The sequence below is a fragment of the Melanotaenia boesemani genome, chromosome 8, assembly GCF_017639745.1.
Source record: "Melanotaenia boesemani isolate fMelBoe1 chromosome 8, fMelBoe1.pri, whole genome shotgun sequence".
NCBI lineage: Eukaryota > Metazoa > Chordata > Actinopteri > Atheriniformes > Melanotaeniidae > Melanotaenia > Melanotaenia boesemani.
The window spans coordinates 11,841,869-11,866,057 of record NC_055689.1 but is presented as its reverse complement, the minus strand read 5'-3'; the positions used below and the strand labels follow the sequence as shown (position 1 = coordinate 11,866,057).

The 24,189-nt window shown below is 37.9% G+C and overlaps 1 protein-coding gene across 9 annotated transcripts in view; it reads right to left on the bottom strand.

The window, feature by feature from the left end:
• Window positions 1-24,189, bottom strand: part of ctnnd2b (catenin (cadherin-associated protein), delta 2b) — a 170,677-nt gene that overhangs the window by 13,123 nt on the left and 133,365 nt on the right. For all 9 annotated transcript variants that reach the window (XM_041993031.1, XM_041993033.1, XM_041993035.1 and 6 more), the window contains 5 exons: window positions 15,565-15,751; window positions 7,627-7,744; window positions 6,455-6,637; window positions 2,481-2,654; window positions 1,771-1,921 (listed from right to left, as the gene is read on the bottom strand). In XM_041993031.1, the coding sequence (XP_041848965.1) occupies window positions 1,771-1,921; window positions 2,481-2,654; window positions 6,455-6,637; window positions 7,627-7,744; window positions 15,565-15,751 (813 nt within the window). The remainder of the gene's footprint in view (window positions 1-1,770; window positions 1,922-2,480; window positions 2,655-6,454; window positions 6,638-7,626; window positions 7,745-15,564; window positions 15,752-24,189) is intronic.

Sequence of the window (24,189 nt, the reverse complement as noted above, 5' to 3'; positions counted from 1 at the left end):
GCACAGCTTGGCACATCTATTCTCAAAGTCCCCCAATTCAGGACCCTCAGATTTAAAAAGTTTTAAAAAATGATATGCAGAAAAGACATCACATATAACTTATTATTATGAGCTGAACATATTCACATTGACTTTTTTAAACACAACTGAAGGGGATATTTAAACTGACATAAGTTGCAAGTTATTTGTCTTCACACTGGTTTCAGAATGGGCCTAAATGTTTGTACATAGAAATCACAATAAGCTAAATTTAACAAATTTGTAATCACTTAATCTCAGTTACAAATTCAGTCATGCAGCCATTCTGTTTCCTAAATATTCCTTTTGAAGAGCACTGAAAAGCCTTTACACTTCAAATTGGCTTTTGGGTGTAAGTTTAAACCCCCTGTTTTTCTTAACTTAAAAAAACAAACAAAAACAAAACACTTTGACAGCTAGAGCTCATTACAAGGAAGGCAGGAATTCAGCCAGGCTGGGTAGCTGTCAGACACAGATGGAGACATGGCCACGTGATGAAAAACAGACTGACAACATTTCCCATGACACCTTAGTACTGCTGTCAGGAAATCTTGTCCACCCTGCCCTGTGGCCCTCATTCTGATTGGGCCATCACCCTGGGGTGGTGATGCAAGGTGGGCAGGAGAGGGGTGGAGACTCAGGGACAGTTTGATTCCACACTTAGTGTTTTCCTGCTGTGTAAATCCTGCTGCTGCCTATAATATATAGGTACAAACTAACTATTATTAAATATTTAACAGCTTGTTGCTTATGTAACTGATGGATGTGTGTGTGTGTATGCTAAAATGTAACAATGAATATAAATAAAAGTCAAGAAACTAATGAAAACTAATCCATTTTAAGTTTATATACACACAGACCCAGTTTGACTTCCTCGACTCTGGCAAAGATATAAAAGCACACAAATTTCTCCAGATAATAAAAGCAATTTAACATTCAAACTGGTTTATTGCAGTAAGACATGGCTGAATGATGTAAATGACTTAATTCAACTTGTGCAACAAGCGGTGCAGTATTTGCAATTTTCACATTATCAAGTTTGTAATACTGAAGCAATAAAACAACAGTTGGCTCACAGCAGATCTGTCAGTGCTGACAGTATTGATATATGCCGCTGAGAGCTCTGCGGGTTCAGCCACACAATTTGCTCTGTTGCTAATGCAATTCCATCATGTTAACACAATAATACAAAGGACAACACAATATTTTCTAAAATGTACCTGCTGCACAGAAAGAAATCTGACATTGCAGCCATACACCACACATATGGATGGTTTTATTCACTTACTAGGACATCATGCAGTTTAGCTGAAAGCACCAAAAACAGTACGCAGAAGGACACATGTGGTCGTTGCCATGGTGACCAACTAAAAAGTGTATAACAGGCACAACTCAGTCTCCAAAGAAAAATTTTGCATCAAAACATCGGTCAAAGAAAAACTGTTAAACTCACAAACACTTCTTGGAATAATACTCAATACAAAATTTATTACATCCACTTCTCAGAAAGTTTAATGATGAGCAGCTGCTCATCCTGCAATCATTTTCAGCCACAGCATAATAACTTTAATTTGTATGAATTTAGTCCATTTGTATAAAAAAAGGGCAAAATCCTATAATGTTACTTCATTTAATGTGTTTTAATTTTTTTTTGCAATGGCAGCTTGTTTTTGTGTACTCTGTGGTTTAAAGGTGTGACTGCATGTGTTCCAGTGTGGGATTTTTCATGTCTGCTGCAAGTGAAGAACGTACCGATGAGCTCCTTGTTCCTGATGTCCAGGGCCATGTTTCTCAGGGCTGTAGCCACAGCGCAGACCACCCGATCGTTGTCTATCCTCAGTAACTCCACCAGGATAGGAAGACCTTTCTCTTTGCGCACCGCAGCTCGGATATAAACGGACCACTGTGCAGGAGAGAGGGGATAGGGGGGTGGATAGAGATCGCATTGAAGATTTTTTTCATATATGTGCTGTTCATATTTCATGTCAATCCAGCCAATAATTTTTAAAAATAAAAAAGTAGCAAAGACTGAAGACAAAGCAATGTCATTTTGTATTTATAGATGCCCCACTTAGATATTCTGAGTGTCAATGTTCTCTCCTCAAAATGGAAACTGCAGTTTGTCAAAAACTGTGAGTATATATAGTAGAACATACAGAATTTCTGCTCCCATTTTTATCATCTGACATTTTGACTATCAGAAAATGCAATCATTTCAAATGGAGTGTTTCAGTTGCCATTACATCAAGTTCTGATTACAGAGACATGCATGCCGAACCGTTACAGCATGAGTAGTTTAGGGCCAGTAAGAGAGGTTTGCTTTCATTTAGGATGAAACTAGCAGAGTATTTGGGGACATATTTATGTCAGACCACTTACTGGCACATGCTTGAATTTCAAGCCTCTCTTGCACCTGCTCTTTAGTATGACAATGGCACAGGCACCGTACAGAGAGCTTTTACCTTCCAGCTGCCAGCAGCTAGGTTCTGCAGAGCCCCAGCTGCTCCCTCCAGGGTGTCTGGGTTGGAACACTCAGACAGCAGTGTGAGGTAGGGCTTGACGATAGTGGGGTGCCATAACATCTGGATGCCTTTCGGGGGCTCCGCCAAGTCTGGAAATGGGCCCACACCATCCCACTGTGGGAGATGAGATATAATTTAGAAGAAAAAGAATACTGAATTCTATCTGAGGTGAGATTTGAGGGCCACTAGGAACCCCTAGTGTAGTAGAAATATTCATAAGAAGCACATAAATAAGCAGGCATTCTGGTATTTGGTTATTTTGTTGTACCCTTCTTTAACTAAAATCTGACATTTTCTTCTGTGGTGATGAGACACACTACACATCAGTAGTGAAAATGTTTCATCATACAGTAGCAATATACACCCCTCAAAAACAATACGTTTGGAAGACATGAAAATCATTCAATAATGTGTCTTATGAATAAGCCATTCTGTGTGGAGTTTTCCCTGTATGTGTAGGTTCTCTCCTGGTACTCTGGCTTCCTCCCACAGCCCAAAGACATGCATGTTAGGTTAATTGGTCAGCCTGAGTCTGAATTCTCATTAGGAGTGAGCGTGAATGTTTGTTTGCCTTTATGTGCTGGCCCATTGATAGACTGGCGACCTGCCCAGGGTGCATCATGCCTCTCACACACTGCTCATTAGTTTATTAACTTAACAGGTTACATATGCTTTGTCATTAAGAACTGAGTGTAAATCAATTATATTTGATATTATATTTGGAAAAAACACTGACACAGTTTGTATAAATTGGAGGATGCTGTGTCACAGCATGAATGGAAATAAATAACAATGTCAGATTTATGGCGTTTTTTGTACGAGCATGCCCAGTGTCATTTTTCTCTAAATGTTTTGTTACTAATTCTTTTGTTAAGCTGTTGATGTTCTGGAAGTTAATTTTTTTTGTCATTACATAATAGTTTTTTTTATAGTTTTAATTGAGAAAAGTATTAATTCTTATGACATAATATGTAACGACATCTGTTGAGTCTTTGTTATGTTGTGGCCAATTGAAATTTTCGCACTTTGCGTCAGTGTCTGACTTGATTATGCTAAAGCTTTCCTTTTTCTCTTCTACCTTTCCCTTTTTACTTATTACTTTTGTGTAATTTAGAAAGTCTATCTTCCTCTCCTCTCCTCTCCTCTCCTCTCCTCTCCTCTAATTGCCCCATAGTTAATAGAGTTTTGCCCTCTTCAATATGCTCCCTAATCGCTGCTTCATGGTAATCACCCACAGCTGCACTAGAGTGGAGACACAGACACAGACCCACACACACACACACACACAAACACAGACACACTCTCAGACGGTAGAACAGTAGTTCTCAAACTGGGGGGTGCGGCAACATGACAAATTGGGCACTTTCTGGTCCACACTCCAGACCACTTGGTGGCAGTAATGCACCAATTTGGCCAACTGGCAAAAAATATGAAGAAGAAGAAGAAGAACTGCAGAACAGCGATCAGGGTTTACTGAACACATCAGAGGGAGAAAAGAAAAAGAGAGATATGGAGAAACAGGTAATGAAAGAGGGCAGATATCCTGCTCTTGTTTGTGTATTTCTTATTACATCTTCCTCACGACTGTGATGTTATGAGCATGATAAGTTACAGAGCTATAAGTTAAATAGTTACAGTAAGTATATATATATATATATATATATATATAGATATATATATATATGTGGTCCCCTTGTTGCAGATGTCCAAAGGGGGGCACGGTAGGAAGAGTTTGAGAACCACAGGGGCAGAGTGAGGGTCCTTTTGCAAACTGATCTCAGGGTTAGCTTTTTCTTTTTTTTTTTTTTTTTAGTTCATCTCCCTTCTTTGCCATTGCATGACGACATGCAGGGACAGATATAAAGCAGTACTAATGAGCAATTCCCTGATCCACCGGAAGTGTTAGATTTTCAATCCCAGCAGCTTCACTAGAAGTGGTAAAAGACATCCTCCACTCAACCAGAATGTGATGCTGATTGCTTATTAGCATGACAAGAGGTTAGAGCCTTTTCCAAAGCAGCTGTTTGGTTTCTGCCAATTCATCAACCCAATTAACTCCTTCTTTTCTATCTTTTCTTTTTTAACAGTTACATGGAGGATGAGACTCAATAAATCCAGAAAGAAATAGCAAATCAGCTTGATATTTTTGATAGTTTAGTATCCAAAAAATGAATATGCTATGGCTTTTTGATGAAAGTTTAAAACAAAAATCTGCTATTAACACAGTTACTTACAGTTACAACTTATAAACACACACACACACACACACACACACACACACACACACACACACACACACACACACACACACACACACACACACACACACACATATATATATATGGGCACTTAAAAGAACCTACTTTGAAACACCCTGCTTCAATATCTGTACTAAAATGCATTGTAACACTTCATATCTTAGTTACTCAGTTCTCCCTGGTTTCAATTTTATCTTCGGCATTGTCCCTGGTCTAGACGTCACTAATAGGAATACTACAGCGGTTTAATATCTTTCCTAATGCACAAGAGATTTTCAAAAGAAATGCAAGTCCAGGTCATGTCTGGTCTCCTAAATATGTTTTTTCCCTCAAAAAAAATTCATTATGGAGCAGACAGGGATAGCTGTTTAATAAATAAGATTATACTGTTCGGTTTATTCTACTTGATTAAAAGTATTTAATAACTTAACCATCGCGTAATACCCTGGCACCATAACTTGAAATAACATAAAAGAGAAGAGTACAGTACAATGTCTAACTTGTGTAAAAAATAAGTGCTGATTGAGACCTCTGGTGTCTGCTGTTATTCCTTGTCTGCATTTAGCCAAAGGTTAGCACCACCATCCAAAAGTTCTTCAGTGTACTTGACAAGCCTTCTACTACATATGGTGGTGTTGTATGTATGGCAGCATGCCACACTTTTAGTTCAACTGTGAACATGTAAGCAGCTTTTCAATACACTGAATGTGTGTTCGGTCTAGTTACAGTTTGTGCTTTGGACTTGTATTGTGATCCAGATCTTGAGTGCTCAGCCTGGTCAGCCTTATATAAGTTTGTTAGATTCTAATCAAAGGCTGTGTTTGTGTTCGTAAATAAGTTATTCTTATAAGATCTGTTTATTTGCATCCTTATGCTGATTTGTGTTGGGCTGCATCTGTCATAAGCTGTCTGCTTGAGTTTTCATCACCCACACAATTTATCACTCGCATTGCTCTTTTTCAGTGCAGCCTGAAGCTAGTTGCACTGCTTGCTAAATCCGACCCTTTGAGCCTGCATGTGTGCTCAGGAGCTTCTCCTGCCTTCATAATAAAAACATGGAAACTTTTTCACATTGCATCCTGTGTTCAAGAATATTTGTGCTTCAGTTGTGGCTCCATACAAACATCTATGCATACATCAGCAGACTGTGTAATTGTTTGTCTTACCTACAAATCTTTAAAAGTTATTTACAAATCATTTCCCCTGTTTTTCCATCTGTCACTGTTTTTACAGAGCAGTCAGATCTGTTTTTTTAACATTAAAACATTTTTAACTTGTGCATCTTCAGCTTAATACACACTGCCCAAGTGTAAACCAACAACCATGCACCTCTTTTTAGATAAACAGAGTATGCAAGCTTATGATCAGTACCAAGTTTAATAAAAGTCTTGCATCCTGAATTTATCCTGACAAACTCAGAAGATATTCATAAATAATGCTCAAATAAATAGAGCAAAGCTCCCTCTATGGCTCGGACTGAACACAGTCCGATGGATGTGTGGAAAGTGAGATGGTTGCTAAGGTACCCATGAGGAACCATCTTATCCTTTGTAATTAAAAATCATTAACTAATAGCATTTCAAGTGCCCTCGTAACAAGGAAACCAGTGAGCAGTAGGTACTCACTGAGGTTAAGCATGATTAAAGTCACTCTCACCTGGTCATGCCCCTTCTTTTTCTTCTTTTTCTTGCCCCAGCACCCAGAACTCTCTGCATCCTTGCCGCCAGTGTCGCACAACAAACCGTCCAACTCCTCAGACCCCCCCTGCTGGCTGTGAGATGTCTCTGCAGCTAAACGGTACGACAAGTTCCTCAGGATGCACACACAGTTTTCGACGGTCTAGTGGAGGGAAGAGTAGGAATAAAACAAGGAGCAAGGGAGTAAGATGGAAGATAAAGGAAGCATACATGCCAAGTAAAAATATAAAATACTACAGACACTCTGGGACTGATGCACATGTATGCAAGCAAACTGTTTGTATAATGTGTACACAGACATAAACAGCTGCAGTGTGTATAATGCAGACAGACACACACTAATCCTATTGTTGTTAGTGGCTATGCAGCCAACAGTCACAGACTTTGATCTCGTGGAGGATTTCTGCGGATTAAAACTTCACATCTTCAGCTGAAGAGCTTCCACTCACAACACCAACTTATACACAAACAGCGGTGACTCATCAAACACACATGTGTGCGTGCAGCACTTGCACACAAACAAACACACACATGAATGAACATAGAGTCACTTTTGCGACTAATGTTTCGGTGTCACTGACCATTTGGGTTAATACACTGTAAAAAATTACATCACTGGCAAGATCAGGATTTTTTCTTTAAAGTAAACAATAATTTATTCTTACTTTTTTTTTTTTTTAAAAAAAAACCAATATTCCATAATATTACAAATATTTGAAGCACAAATAAAACTACAGTTTAATTCAAGACATGAACAGATTTAAGATTGTGGTTTGAAGAGGGAGGCGATAAGTCTTTCAGATTAACTGCAGGGGTAGTAAACTCTGACAACAAGCTTCCCAATAACAAATAACAATGAATACAGCAAAACAGCTAAATCTGTCCTGGTGTTTCTGAGGCTCGTTTTGGTATAAATACACAAACCACAGGCATGCAGTCTTATTACATCTGTATATGAATCATGTAAATTCATGAAATTTGTAAAATGTGATCATTATGAAACTTACATGACAACGACTTACACAACATGGACACGAGCAAGTTTCTAATTTTCTGTCATGATGCATTTGGTGTGTGTGGATGGACAAGTGAATATCTGTGCCGAGGTGCTAAAATATGTTTGTGTGTTACCTTGCTGTCAATCTCGCTGCTCCCCAGAGCGGTCTGGATGACGTAGAGCAGGGCGTCCGTTAGGCCCTCACACTCCCTCATCCTCCTCCGGGCTTCCTCGCCTGCAGAACTCACGTTCCTTCATGTACCCACACACACACACACACACACACCTCATCAATGAACAAACTAAACATTCAGCAAAGATTCAGAAGTGCCCAATTATTATCATTTCTTTTTGCCTGTCAAGTTGTGCATTTGCTAAAACAAACAAATAAGTTTAGGTGTTTTCCTGTCTGAGTCAGTGAGGAGGGAAACAGAGAGTTATATACTTTGATTTAACACTATTTAAATGACAAAGAGCTGCACATGCTGTGAGCTTTAATGCAAAATGCTTTCCAGCTGTTAAAACATCATTAGGCTGACTTTTGAGCAAAGGAGACAGGGTGGAGAGTTATACAGCCACAATATGATCCATTCAATGAATTTTATTACACAAATAAAAAGTGTTAATGTCCTGTTAATGTCTAATTACTCGGTTGGAACCTGATCAGCTTTTTTTTTTATCATTGTGAAGATTATTATGTCACATGCCAATAAGGATATAGAAAATATTGCTTCGTGCATAGTTTCACTGATTTACTGAAGTCAGATAGATGTCACATAGAGCTAATTAGAAAAAAAAAACAAAAAAAAAAACATAACCAGCTTTGTGAGGTAGAAGGACACCCTAAAAATCCAAGAGCTATGCTCATTTACAGGTTTATAACTCTACTTAATTAAATAGATATAAATTTTAATATTTAAGAAATACCATTTTTCTCTGGCTTTTTAGTGGTCTGTCTCTTTAAGATCCATCTCTGTAAGGAGTCGTCTGCTCTGATTGGTTGAATAATGAGTCAGGAAATGATGTTCCTCTTTCTATTTTTGAGGGGGGTTATCCAAATATGTTGGACCAAGTCTGGACTGTAAATAAAGCATTTCGGGCTTCTTTAAATTGCCACATTCATCTAGTGTACATTCGGCCTGTGCAAAACACATATATCCAGTGCAGCAGCCAGAATCCGGACATTTGAATCTCTTCCTGCAGCCTCTATGTTTCTTCTGCAAATCAAATATGTCTCCCAGTGTGGCCAGTGAAGGCAGTTTCTCCTGGTTAGTTAAGCAGGAGGATCTTGTTAGATGGGAATGAGAATGTGCCTGTCACCTTCCACTTGATTAGCTAGCTACCTGCTCATTTCCATTAAGGTGACAGGGAAATGGATGGGATGATGAGGGCACTTAAAGGGTTTTCTAGTAAATCAGTTTAGAAATTACAGCAGTTTAAGTATTATCTAGCCATTAAAGATACAGTGTAAGGATTACTATAAAAATGACATTGAATGCCAAGTTGGCAGTTGTAAATGGGCAGAAAATTCTTGCAGAATAAAGATGGATCTGGATCTGTTAGTGGATCCAGGGGTCTCATGTGCAGCCATGACCACAGGTAACTACTTAAAAATTGTGTACATATATATTGTCTTCATCTGTCCCTTTTAAGGTGTTGTTTTTATCCCAAACAGTGCTCTTGCACCTATCAAATAAGGGCGGTACTGCAATTTTTAAAGCTCAGAGGCTTCTCACTTCACACGCAGAGTTGTTTGCGTTCAGAAACACTGCAATAAAAATCGTGGCACAAATAAGCCATCTGTCACGTAAGTGGACCTACAGCAAGTAGATATAAATGGCTCGTTCTAAGATAATAAAACAGAAAAGTTATTTTATTAAAATAAATGAATGGATGAATGCGCAATAGCTTGGTTGGCAGGGCACTCATCTCCCACGTGGGAGACCTGAGTTCGATTCCCAAAACGGATGAATATTAACACCTTCCAGTTGACCCTTAATGCTACTGCCTAACCACCTTCAGATGTAAGTCGCTTTGGAGAAAAGTGTCTGCTAAATGACTGTAGAATAGCATCATAATATTAAGAAGTCTGAAAAGTACACACTTCTTCCCACTCAATTTTCTCCTTCTAAAGTGATTAGATACCAGTAGAAATTTAATATCGTTAAACTTTTTTTGGCATAGCCCTTTTTTGTTCTGTGATTCTTTCTTGTCAGACCAGACCGTAAAAAAATAATTTTAGTTAAAGCTACAATAATTCATTTTTTAATATTAATGATAAATGGCTGGTTGTAATGTGTCAGTGATCAATTATAGTAATGAACTTCCATGGATCCATCATGTTACTTGGTACAGTCTCAGTGCTTTCGTCAGCATAATTTTGGGATCCTGCATTCCGAAAACACGAGCGGCTCCAGAGTGGGGAGGTGCATTAAGTAGTTTTTAAGTTAAATATTCAATTTGGGAATATGGAAAACCAAAAACAAGCACGTAAAAAATTATCCACAAATGGACCCAAAAAACATGACTTCAGTCAGTAAGTGAAAAATGTTTCTCTGCGTTGTTATCAACATCGTAGTTGCAACGATTGCATACTTGAAAAGGTATAGCGCTGCTATCAAAGTCCAGTAGGTGGGATTTAGTCACATTTAGCAGCATAAACTGCAAACTGTATCTAAGTAAAAACCTTTTTATCTCACCCTCTTTCGTTAATATAACTAAGTCTGGTGGAGTACAGTATGTGGTGCAGTTTGTGTTACTTGATGTGCTAGAAGGGGGATCAATGGCTTGCCCCCCTAGTAATTATCGCTTACTGTCTTGTGGCAGTGATAGACTAGACCTTTGTGTCTGACCACTATGATTTGTGTGGCTAGCTCCATGTTGGGAGCTGGCGAGGCAGCTGACAATGGGACTTGGGTCTCTCAGTCTGAACTACTCTTTCCTCTTTATTAAAAAATGGGAATATTTCTATTCCTTCTCATTCTTATACCTTTCTATACCAAGTAATTGTGGTTACAGTCAGTACCACCATTTAGATGTAGCCAGGCTCTGACTGGCCCCCAGTAGAAGTGGGCCAAGCCCAGCCAGTCATTATGAAACAAAACTTACATGTTATAAAATACATCCAGCTAAATAAGATGGATAGTCTGCTGCCAGCATGGACCAGTCAGGAAAAGAAATGTGAAATGTAGCTTTGGTTATTTATTCTAAGAACCAGCAGTGGGATACAGACTAGAGGATGGAGGTCTAGAAGTGATGCAACGCTTATGAAACACACAAGAAGTGGATTTCCTTTCATTTATTCTTACACATTGCTTTTATATTGTCCTTATTTCTGTCCAGACGGTCTTTATTTCCTGCAACTCCTTGGCCACCTTGTTAATAGCGGTGATTGTGTCCCTCTGCACTGCCAACCCAGCTGGAGCACCCAGCAGCTAGAAAGAAATATTATTTAAAGCTAAATGCACTGGTACCCATCTCAGATGTACATATTTATTTTATAAATTAAAGCAAATGACTAAATCACCGGCATCAGTTCTGTCATTTAGCAGACGCTTTTCTCCAAAGCAATTCACCCCTGTGGGACTCGAACGTTAGTCTCCCACATGGCAGATGGATGCTCTGGCGACTGGGATATCCAGCCACATCAGCTGATGCCTCTGGCGTCTCTTGCCTTCTGACACGGCGTTGGCAGCTTCTGCCGCCTGCTGCCCTCCTCTGCCTTTCTGATACAAGTAATGCCCATGCCGTGCCCACCAATTAAACCTTTTTACGTTTTCCAACATGGTTCATCAGGATTTCTGTCTCACATTCTGAAAAAATTCGTGTCCACCTGACCTTTTATAGCCACCACAAGGGCATGGCAAGGTGTTCCCTCACATGCACCAACTTTAGAATTAATTCTGATTTATAAACGGAAAGAGGTGTAGGAAGTGCATGCACACGCTTTTATAAATCTGAAAGTTTTTGTGCACCACATTTCCTTTTTTCCCTATACGTACACCACCTGTAGTCTGCTTTGTCATTCACAGTTGGATAAATGAGGCCCCAGGACTGGTGGCTTATAGTTGTGTGTGAATGTTAGTCTATATAGAATATTGAGCTTTGGTTATTACTTAGCCTAGATGTGTGTGTGTGTGTGTGTGTGTGTGTGTGTGTGTGTGTGTGTGTGTGTGTGTGTGTGTGTGTGTGTGTGTGTGTGTGCACACTTGAATTAGGGTGGCCTGGGCGAGTGTATGTCATGCACTGTAATCTGTGTCTGTCCAAACAAGTCGACATTTTATCCTACAAAAACTCAACTTTGAATATGAGAAAACAGGTTGTGGTATGTGGCAAATAAGAGTTACACAGACAGAACGTTATTCAGCAAGACGTTTAGTCAAACACTGTGCTCATGTGTCCTTTACTCTTGTCTCAAAAGTTTTGTTATGAAAGATGACAGCCAGAAAACAATGTTCTGAAAAAGGAGTATTTTATTTAATGTGGTGGATGCCTTCATTTATGTTTTCCATTTTTTTTTAAATTGACATTTAATTTATTAATATTTAATTTAAAATTACAATAAGTCTGACTTTACTCAGGAAGTACTCAGTACTTGAATAGTTCTTTCATTGCATGCTTTTTTGCTTTTACTTATAGTAATTATTTGGATTTCAAAAATTCAAAAATTCATTTTTTGTTAAACAGCTATTTTCAGCTTACCTCTTCCTTAAATTTAAAGCAAGAAAAAAAAGTGCTGCAAATGTGGAAACATTATAAAATAACTACTCATAGTCGACAGATGTTTCAACTCCACATCTTTTCAAATTGAAATTGACAAAGCTGACACTCTGACTTGTTTTCCAAGCCCAGGCGGACACTACTTGCACAGAAAAATAGAACAGAATATAATTTTAGAGTAGGACTGCACCACCGTTGCCACGGAGCGTTCCTGGTTTGTTGTGCTTGAGTGAACAGAGAGTGCACAAGAATTAAAGCAGTTCTTAAGGCTAAAAAGGGTCCAGTCCAGTACTACCTAATAAAATGGCCAGAATATTAGTTTTTAATGATTTCCAAACATATTTTAAATTAGCGCCTTTTATAACAGTATGCTCCAATTTGCCTAAGTAGCACAGTGAGTGCAAATGAGGTGCAAGCTTACAAAAAATGGGTTAATCTGCTCTCTGTTAGTTGTAGCGTCTGTGTCACATCTGCTAAGTCACTGCACATAATCTAAAATCTTCATTTTAGCTGGCACAACAGGATACGTGCACATGAGTAGTGCTAACAACAGAGAATTAGATGAAGAAGAAAACGTGAGTGTTAAAGGGAGAGACTGAGGCATCGACAGGGTAAAATGGAAGGAGAGAGGGATAAAAGCAGCATAATATGACTGAGAGAGGAGAAATGGAGTAATGGGATGAAATTGTGTCGGCGCGAGGAAAGAGAAACTGAAGGAGGGAAGACAGAGAGAGTGAGGGAGAAAATGAGAAAGGGAGGAGGATAATGGGAGATGGAAGGAGCAAAATAAAAAGAGAGAGCAGGTGGCCAGCGATATACCAAACCCGCCATGAAATATTCAATCTTTAATCAGACTCCCAGCATTTCCTAACGAGGCGTGAGAAAGATGAATTAGCCCTTCGAGTTTAGGGAGCTGAGCCACTCCGAATTATCTCCTGCAACACACACACACCGCTAGACTCAAAAATACCCACACATTATGCTACCAGATGTGTCCATTTTTGTGCATGTACAGTATTAGAGGCTACCAAAGCCTCTAGTAGTAGAGCTTAATGACACAGACAGAGGTGTACACACACACACACACACTGTGTGCGAAAACCAAGAGATTCCCACTCAACCTGTGCTGCACTTCATGTGTGGAAATATGCTGAAACACTCAACTGTTAAAACACAGGTAATGAGGTCAGTTGTTGCGCAATTAAAGCAAACTTATGAATTCTGTTTGATAATAAACTGAAATAATTAATAAAGCAATGAAACAAAAATGGGTAAAAAGACAAAAAAAAAGAAAAAAAAGTTGTTGATGTTTCCAGCTCATTTGTCATCACTCTGTCTGCAAGACATGTGTCTTTTTTTATGTTTTTTTATTTCATGATCCAATGCCTGATGGAGGGTAATGAATAACACATCTAAAAATGTTTGGTACATAGCCGACATGTCTTAGGAAATATTTATGAGCTCAAGACTAAGCCACAGACATTTCATCATGCAGGCTTGGCAGTACTGAAAGTGTTTGGAAAACATCTCACAAATACTAATTTATGTGTGAACATACCTAGCAGTGGTGGAAAGGACTTTCCTGAACAGCGTTGGCACTCGTGCACTGCATGTTAGGAGTGACCTTGAACTCAGAATATGTACTAGAGCTTTAATCAGTGATTTTTATCTGCGATGTGACCAATTCAGGTTGTAAACAAGATGCTACTGATGCTGGGATTCATTATAACAGTGATGCTATATGTTATATATCAAATTTACATTTTAATGTTGCTCTTTACTCACAAACCTACAGTAAGGGATGCTTGGGGTCATTCTTTTGTAAGCCTATAATTACATCTCAACTGCCAACTTGTTAGGAAACAGTTGCTCATTTTCCATTCAGCAGTTACAAAGTTAGTGAACAACATTTACATTAATTTGTTTAGTGTTCATGTACTTTTTTTTCTCCAATAATCTGGCAAATAGAGCTAAGTGCTTCATAAGTTAGTTGTTGGCTATATCTTATGCTCATTGTCTGGTGCTAAGAAGGTTATGTTTTATTAAAATGTTTATGATCAGTCAGCTTGAACCACAACAGCTAAACAATCAATGTAGCTCAGCAAACAAAAATTAAATGTGCACACATTCCCTGTCATCGGGTTGTTTTACAGCATCACCGTTATCCATGTAGAATACATTTACTGTGTCTTTAAATCTAAAGGGAGGAGAAATTCATTTTTTAACTCTGTTCTTGGCTGTAAAATATAAATTTGTGAGCACTTTGGGTTAAAGAATTTCACACATCACTATTAGTGGTGTCATTGAGCTAAGATGGACTGCAGTGCAAGCACACACCCTAAACTTCACCATAACCAATTAATGCCTTACTCCAAACCCTGTGCAGGAAAAGGTTTAGTCTATTCAGCACAAGCCAATTGTCCTCAAGTGGACAACTACCAACAACATGATAGGTGTTCAGACCAGAAAAGGACTAATTAAAGTAACAAAAAGAAGCACACTGGCACTCAAACACACAGTGCCAGTACACGCTGTTTAATTATGGTACCAGATGATGTATTAGTTTATGAGCTTAGTCTGACACCACCATTATCTAACATGCCTTAATTATCTTTACTTGTAATCCTCTCGTTCTTTATATTCCTAATTAGTGAAATGAGCCAAGTCATCTAATACCAACCGTAAACATGAATAAGCAAACAAAACATGTGTTTATGTACATTATGTGAAAGAGGAGTTATTAATATGGTGAGACAGGACTTTCTATTGTTTTTCAAAATGCAAAGAGACACTAGTACGTGGTTCTTAAAAGGGACACACTATGGTATAAATGTGAATCAGGAAAAGTTAATCAACATATGAATCAGAAGATACAAGGTCAGAACTTCTTATGCATTTCACTGAGAATGATTTCAGCTTTATATTCTTATTTCATAGCTAATTCATTATGCTTGAGCACAGAATCAAAAATAAGAAGAAAAACATGTGTGACTGTCTCACTGCTTCCAGCTAGCATCATATCTACAGTTCACCAGGTCTAAAAATGAAAAGGTGAGTCATCTTAAATGCAGCTTACTCTGTCAGTTTTCTGTGTGTAGAAAAGTAAAAATATCACTGAATTCCTCCTAAAAATATCCCAGTTTTGAACTCTGAAGGACTTTTTTTGTGTTTGGGTGCATAGTAATAAGAGACTGTATCATAAAACACTCTTAGCAAAGTGGCTGAAAATACATAATATTTACTTTTTGACATGAAAATACACAAGACCAAATAATTAATTTGTTAGAGTTTTATTTCTTGCACGCCTTCTTGATTAGGAGAAAATGGGCTAAAAATATTGTTGCAACACTGACCTGAGACAGCCTGTGGCGTTGCGGAGGACCTGGGAGGAATGTAGGTGCAGCTTGCGGTCCTCCTGTGTGTGTGGGGAGGTGTCCCAGCCTGAGTGTGGGATGATCACAGCGTTGGTCAGCACAGCCAGGGCATCCTGGATGATGGGCATCTTCAGGGCATCACATGACGACAGATTCCACAAAACACCTGAGGGCAGCAGGGACACGGGAGGTGAGAAAACAATGTCGACAGGAAGACAGACAGGACAACTGCAGGCCAGAGCCCAGTGAAATATCAGCCAGTTTCAGCAAGAAGCTTGACTGAGCAGTCTTGGACAGTAACACGGCCTTAAAAGCCAGGCATACATGTTTTAAATTGACACAGCCCTTTTTCATAAAGTCATTTTGACATTACACAGAGGAAAAAGGAAAGAGGAAAAAAATCATATTATTCAGTTGGATGTATAAGTATGTTTTCTAACAGGATGTTAATATCTCACTTTTGTGTTTACAGTTTACAAGACTCCTGACATCAAGTGCAAACAGTTGTGTCCAAAAATAAACAAGAGGTGGTCGTGAAATAGGAAATGGCAAATCACGCTACATACCCGAAGATCAGAATTTATTACATGGTTTGAGCTACAGGATGTCAACTCAAGGATTTGTTTTTGAATCAGGCAACTATCCCTCATGTGTTTAGTTACAATATTAATTTAGAGAGACCCATCATGATGCTGCTCTTAGATTTCACTCATAAAGTGTAAAGTGGCGGATGATGCATCATTGATGTCATGTTGACTGTTCTGTGTTTTCACTGAGTAACAGAAAATTCATGTTTTAATATTAGCAGCAACCCATCATGTGCACAAATACAATGAATATGCAACACTCAAGTTTTGGGACTGATTTAAAAGGTTATTATATTGCTCCAAAGTATTAATGTAATACATCACTATGATGTTGATAAAATTACCTGAGAATGCAAAAAGAAAAAGAGAAGTAGTAAAGGCAGGAAATCACTTCCACATTTTTTTCCACACTTTTTTTTTCAGCTAACCAATTACTGTCCACTCTTTCTGCCACAGACACAAACACACATACTGCAATACTGTAGATTACAACTCTTCCTCTGAAGAGACTAACTCTCACACGTACACCACACATATTTTAGCTTGGATTGCTCTTGAAAGGGTCGAAGAAGGTAAGAGACAAATCATCACATCTTGCTATTTAACATTGATATCTCTGGTAGAAAATGGACACTTATGCATGCATACTGTGATAACCTTGAGGAGCTACACAGCACATAATTTTTCTTGTTGACCTCCATCTTGCAAAGTATCTGTGTCATAATCTATGTACAAGGGTAATTGTATATTTGTTCCTTTCAAGAATATCTGCCCATTGTCATATCTGCACTTATCTTCTTTATGGTTGTAATTATAGGTGTAGTAATGTTAAAGCATCCTATCATTTCTCTGTGTGCTCTGAGAAGGGCGTCCTCCCTTCAGAGGCATGTTTTTCACCCTCAGCTGAACTGTGACTGTGTAATTACAGATTCTTTTATCTGTAAACTTTGTTTGAATTTGTTGTCATATGCATTTGTGTATGCATGTGTTTGAGTGTGTGCATCTAAGCCTCTTGATAAATCAGACTTAACGTCATCAGATGTTTGGGCTAGTTAAGGTAGACTGGTAGCATCTGTTTGAGTACATTTACAAGAAAGGTCAGAGCAGACTCTACTTCTTAAGGAAGCTGAGATCTTTTAACGTCTGCACCAAAATGTTGCAAATGTTCTACAGGTCTGTTGTTGAAAGTGCAATCAGCTTTGCAGCAATCTGCTGGGGCAGCGGCATCAGAACCAGAGACTTGAAAAGAATTAACAAACTGATCAAGAAAGCCGGTTCTGTGCTTGGAGTAACTCTGGAGCCGCTGGAGTTGATCATCAAAAAAAGAATTCTGTACAAGCTGACGAAGATAATGGAAGATCCTTCACACCCCCTACACAACGCCGTGACGAAACAACAGAGTGTGTTCAGTGGGAGGCTTGTTCAAGTCCGATGCAAGACAGAGAGATACAGAAGATCCTTCCTTCCAGCAGCTATCAGGCTGAAGAACAAAGCCCTTAATTAATTAATGTGATTGTTTTACTTTACTAAAAAAAAAAAAAAAAAAAAAAAAAAAAATTACTACTACTACAATATTGAATTTCCCTTTGGGATTAATAAAGTATTTTTCATTTCATTTCATTTTTCATTTCATTTCATTTCATTTCATTTCATTCATTTCATTCATTGTGGCCAAAAATACTTTCAAAATTACTTCTGGTTTCATTACAGTAATTATGGAGTACACTATCTTCTGCTAAATAGGATAAAATTGGGCATAGTGTTTTTTCTTTTCTTTTCTTTAACCCCAATTACCAAATAATGGGATTATATTAGTTAGCCTACTATGAGCAAGAAAAGTTTCTAACAAAAAAGATTTCTCACAGCCGATATATAATGTTCTATAATAGATTCATATTATACAACAACAATACTCTGATGTGAAATAGCATTAGTATTGCTTTTTTTAGTAAGAAAAAACTGGCAGAAATAGAAGCTCAGTTGTTTTAATTAGCTTCAAAGATGTTTAGCATTATCTTATGTTAGCTTTATAACCAAATGCAGAAAAAGTAGCCAGAAGAACACAAAATAAGTGGAACAGAAAAAAAAAAATCTTTTACTCTGTGGGGATATTTGTTTATTTGGTTAGCTGTAAAACTAGCCTGTAGTCTGGGTTTAGTTCATAAATTGGATAAAAACTTCACAAAGTCCCTGAACTGACCTTGAGCTTGTGGCTAAGAGTCATCAGGTGCAATGCATCAACATCTGACTCAATTTTCTGTTTGTACAAATGCATCTTAACAAAATAAGTGGTTTGGACAAGTAATTGTGGAAGAGATCAGCTTTAAAAGAGCTAAGCTAGTTGTTTTCTCTTGCAGCTAACATTAGCAAAGCATAATGTAGCCATAGCTCACAAATAAAAGATTAATGCATTCAACATAAAGTTTAGTCTCATCACAGAATGTATTGTAGATCTGACAACATACCAAAATGCAGCAATGTTTTCAACCATAGTTACAAATTTTAAGATGGCATCAAATCCTTTTATCATCATTTCTAAGCAGCTACTGTGAAGCAACATCAACAGGACAGTAAGGGAACTCCAACAAATGAATGCTAAAATGTGTAACCCCTATTGTATTTCTTCCAACCTTAACCTTATTTTGTAATATTTAAACCTGACATATAAATTCTGAACCTAAGTGGCCTAGAAAAATGAAAGGACCAGAATAGTATTTTTTACATTTATGAGCTTGTACATTGTGATATCTCTTAGCTGGTATTATGATTTATGTGGATCTGACTACACACGCCCAAAACAAGGCAAATATCAAATATATGTTAATTTTGCTTTAAAATGTGATTTACCTTTAAATTTATTCTAATGAAATCCTATCCAAAATGGACACCATGCTGTCTTGAAGTATTAGCAACTTAGCAACTGAGAAATTAGCAACTGAGCAAAAGTGATTTTTCCCTGCTGGCTAAACTTGCTCTGTGATTTGTTATAATGTAAAGTTGATCTACTAATGTGAAAATTACCCTGAGCAGTGGAAATTATGTAGATAGTTTTGAGTCCTAGGAGGTCATGTTGTCTATATTTTTCAGTACAATTAGTCCCAGGAACACCATTCAAATTGAAAAAAGATGTTGCTTTGTAATTTCTTCTTCTAGATGTAAAGTTACAGTTAAGATTACAGTTAAGCTTACAGTGCTTCATACAACCCATGTCAGTTAAAAAATTACTTACTCCCCAAACAACACCAAGGCTGCATGCAATTTCAATGTCCTATATCACACACTGAATATATCCCATAAACTTGTGTTTATATTGCTATGACGTTTTTTGTTTTAATAACAAAATGCCATTAAAACTGTATTTTTTCAAGTATATGATTATAAATTAAGTGGCACCTCAAATACATTTCTTTGTTGTTGTTCTCAGTTGAAATTTACAGGGTGAATCTGCTCCAAAAAATAAGTGAAACTGCTGTAGTTACAAGCATAGTTGTCATGAAAATAACCAACTCTCTGTCTGAGTAGGGAGTGTGCATCACTGTAGAGTAGACCTGATGGCACCACTGGTAATAGGTAATAATAATAAATTCCCAGTCAAAATGTAATGCATGATGTCATGCTTCAGCTGCAAGACAAATAAGATGTTTTACTATCTTGAGTAAAGTCATCTGTTTGCATCACTACTTACCATGCAGAGTATGACATCATCTACCCGAGATGAAAGACAGACGGATTTTATCTTTAATTTGAAAGGCGCTCACTCCCAAACTCAACACACATGATAACCCTGACACATATCCTGATTTACACTGCAGCTTTGCTAACACACATGAACATGCAAGGTGCACGCAAGCTCTGAGAGGCATGAAACACATACACAGCCATGAGTGTGTGACAGATGAAGGAGGTTAATTGCCTCAGCCTTACATCATGAGTGGCAGCAGGAGGTTGTGAGCGCGCTGTTAGATGGAGGGAGGGAAATGAATACGTTGGCTATCACTCTTTGTCTCTGATGCCATTTTCCATCTCTCATTTGCAGTGGTCTTGAATTCATCCCACTGTCATATTTGTCTCCTCTGGAAGATTGCAGCATGTCTGTTCTCTAGATCCCTTTTCTGTTTATTTCTTCATTTGTTGCCTCTCAGATTTAATTTTTTTGTGAGCCCTGGTGTCAGACTAATGAGCTTGTATTAACTGTTATGAATCTTAAACGTTCTCATAAAGCATATTTACAAAAATTTTTTTTATCACAACAGTTTGAAAAGAAATGCTTGGCTTTTATTTCAATGTACCTCACAATCAAATTGTGACCAGACAAAATGTTATGTACTCTTGTCATATGCTGTCGGTGTTAACAACTCATCAGGCCATTGCTGATTAGATGCATCTGTATCAGGATTTTTTACCAATATATCTAGTACATCTCTTTCAGGTACTGTTAATCTGCTGCTGCTATTTTTTGGAAGGTCTGAAACTTCATATTGAAAAAGAAATGGGAATTGTGTGTCTTGGCAACAGCCTGAACAAAATGCCTAAATTTGGTTCCCTGTTAAGGTTTCTGTTTTGTGTAAATGCAGCACTGTGTTATTCATTGAGTTTGGTGCCTTTTTTATGCAGCAATAATCAAAGTCAGTGTTAAGTGGTTTCACATAAAAAAAAAACAAAAAAACAAACAAATTAAAAAACACCCCTCTGACAATGGTCAGGTACAAAGACTGGACTGAATGAGTAAAAAACCAATTAGGTCCACTTTAGACCACTCAATATGAATACTCAAAACCTGGGCTGCTACATCTAAAACTGTTGACTCCTTGACCAGAAAGAAAGCAAACACAACACTAAAACTCCAAAAGTGAGAAATATAAAGCTTTTAATGGGTCTCAACAAACCCAAACTCTACCTGCAATCACTGTGTAACAAGCAGCATCCTTAGGAGCTGCTTGTATACAGGATAGTTTGGCATACAGACTGGTGACACAAAGACTCTCCCTAGTGGTGGTTTGACCTTGAGAATGACAGGGTGTCTTAGTGAGACATCCCCTGTTATGGCCAACAACAACAACAAACCTAAACTCTGAGTCTGTAGAAGGAAGATAAGTTATTTGAACAACTTTGTTGCAGAAAAACAGAATGAAGTGCTAACAATCGGTGGTGATTGCTTAGCTAGCTGCACAGCAGTTTACTTCTTCATCCCTCATACAACACAGATCAAGCAGGACCTACAGTCTCACAACGCTATATTATCTATTCACTATATGGATGCGTCTTAAATAATCCGATTCAGAAGCATGCAGTCCACATGGAGTCTGGATATAACATCAGTCTAATGATGTCAGTGTAGATATATTTTATATCTTGAGTTTATGTTTAAGGGGTAAATGCTGATTTCAGAAAGATACCAACAACATTCAGCTCTTCCTGTCATATTTCTACAGAGCCTTTAAAGTGGGTTCAATGTATTGTAAATTCCAGTATTTTTCCCATAAAATTATGTTTCCTGCATGACATGATGCTTCTCTTTAAATTGAAGTTTTATCATAGGGCTCTGTCTAAATCATTTTACCTGGTTCATTAAAGTTTTTCACTATAAATGATATTCACAATATCAGGTCCAGCCAATCATGTATGACCAGACCTGTTGCAAACATGCTCTTGCATGGATGCAGTCTTGTTCATTGTGATCATTTTTGTATTGATATCAGTACAACATGTATTTGGATACACCTACAGTATTGATCTGATGGCTAATTGTAAATATGGAATTGTTCTTAGTAAATAATCCACAGTTTTTGGCAGTTTGTGTTTAATCTGGATTTTCTTAATTTCTTCAAAGGTTCTGCATCTCTTTACTTTTCATAAACTGGATCTAGGTCCATATCTGTTTTTTAACAGTTTACACTAGGGTAACTGGTTCAGACCTGTTGCTTATTATAGTGCATGCTGCTGAGAGCTAATGAAAAAGTTGCATTACAATTACAGCATGCAGAGTTTAAAAGGGAATAAAGAGATTTCAGAAAGCTTGGAACTCTGTTGGAGGGCTTATATCATGCTGTTAGTATGTCTCTGCACTTTGGGTTAAATCATCTTTCCACAAACGCCTTCACACTTTAATTTGAATTGGTCTAATGTCAAAATAAAATAACTAAACATTAAGAAAAGTAAATTAACGGATTAATGCAACAGTATTTTATCTGATTGATAGATTTGAACTCTGCAGAGAATGCAAATATTAAGAAAAATAGGTTCATTTTTCTTCTTTTTTCCACATGTGGATTGCTGGTGATGAACAGCTGCATATTTTAGCCCATATCTTTGTTTCAAACTGCTTAAAGAGGCCTTAACAATTTGTCTTTCTTTACAAGCTGATGTTTTTGTTGATGCAGGTGCAGTTACAACAAGCTGCTTGTTGACTGGTGATGAGACTACACACAACAAGTGAAAATACAAGGAAGATGCCAAGGCTGGCCTACATTTTTTTAATTTTTATTTTTGTTGAGCATCGGCAGTGGATAGAGGCCAAAAGCGAACATTCGCTTTCCAAATACATGCCACATTTATTCTGCAAAGGCAGAATGATATCTGTTGCTTTAAATCAGCTTCCTTCCCTTCAAACGATCATTTTAATTCAAAACAGCAGAAAGAAAAGTGAAATAATGACTAAAGCAAACGATGGGAGAACAAATCAAAAGCAAAGGGCAACAACCTTGTTAGACTTTTTCTGATTTAAAGCAAACTGCACACCTGAGAGAGGGTATTTTTGTGAGCGATTCTATTGTCTATGTGTTTATGTGTGTGCATGTGGGCAGCTGAATCTGTAGCAGATGATGCAGGCAAGCTTGACTTCCCACTGTGATTCTGATTCAAAACGCTCACCAGAGAATGAGGAACAGCACACTGGGCTGGTGATATAAAGGGTGAAAAAAACGGAGATGGAGAAAGGCAAAGAGGACGAGATGGGGACAGGAGGAGAAGGAGGGAGCAATTACGGAAACCTAAACGCAGAGAGAGTACAAGAAAGAGAGAGTTATTTCCTGTGGGTCTTTGAAAGAGAGAGGAGAGCTCGGTCTGTCTGCGTCCGGTCAGTCGTTCAGCTGATTAATTTGTGACAGGAGGGATTTCTGTATTCCGTGCCTTGAATTGCTGCTCTAATTTATATGGTAATCTTCTTTAAGACTCTAGCAGCATACAAAACCCTTTTATTTCTATCTCTGCTAAGCCTAAAACCCTTTCTAGACTCACTACACACATACTCATGGACAGAAAAGCACAAGTCATATTCTACATCACATCTGCTTGTATGTGAGTGTACCGAGGCCACTTTGGGTTTTCCTGTTTGTATCTATGACAGTGTCTTGTTTGCATGACTAAGGATTAAAAGGTTCCTCTCTCAAGTATGCTGCTAGAAATGATTTGGAGAGTAGATACAGACTCAAAGCTAGCTTTTGACAGTTTCATGGCTTTAAACTGTTACCTAGAGGACGTCCTTTCTCTTTTGCTGCATCACTTATTGATATTAAAGGATGTTAGACATCTGAGATGAAGGTTGATGTGATTTAAACTCACTTTCACATGTGGAACAGAAGAAAGGGGCCATATCAATGTATTTTTCTTCATCCAGCCCACAACCGACCAGGTCAGATTGAAAACATCTAAAGACTCCACAACAGTAACTTCAAAACGTCAAAATCACTTTAAGATCTTTGAGATATTTACTGTGTAAAAATAAAGGAATTATGATAACTTTAAAAAAAAAAAAAAACTCTGAGGTTTCTGGTTTTTGCTATACATTTCCTTCATTATTGTCTTTTAAACCATCTTTAGTCACTTCCTGTCCACGTTTTGAACCTTTTAAGTTGGTGGTCTTGTTCCAGACCTTTGTAGTAAATAGGACATTAAACTGGGAGTTGTAGTAACAGTAACAACATGACCACATGATCCAGAGCTCTTAGCAGAGATGTGGAAGTATCCACACTTCCATCCACCTCCTCCTCTTCAGAGTGTACACCTGCTTGACAATTGA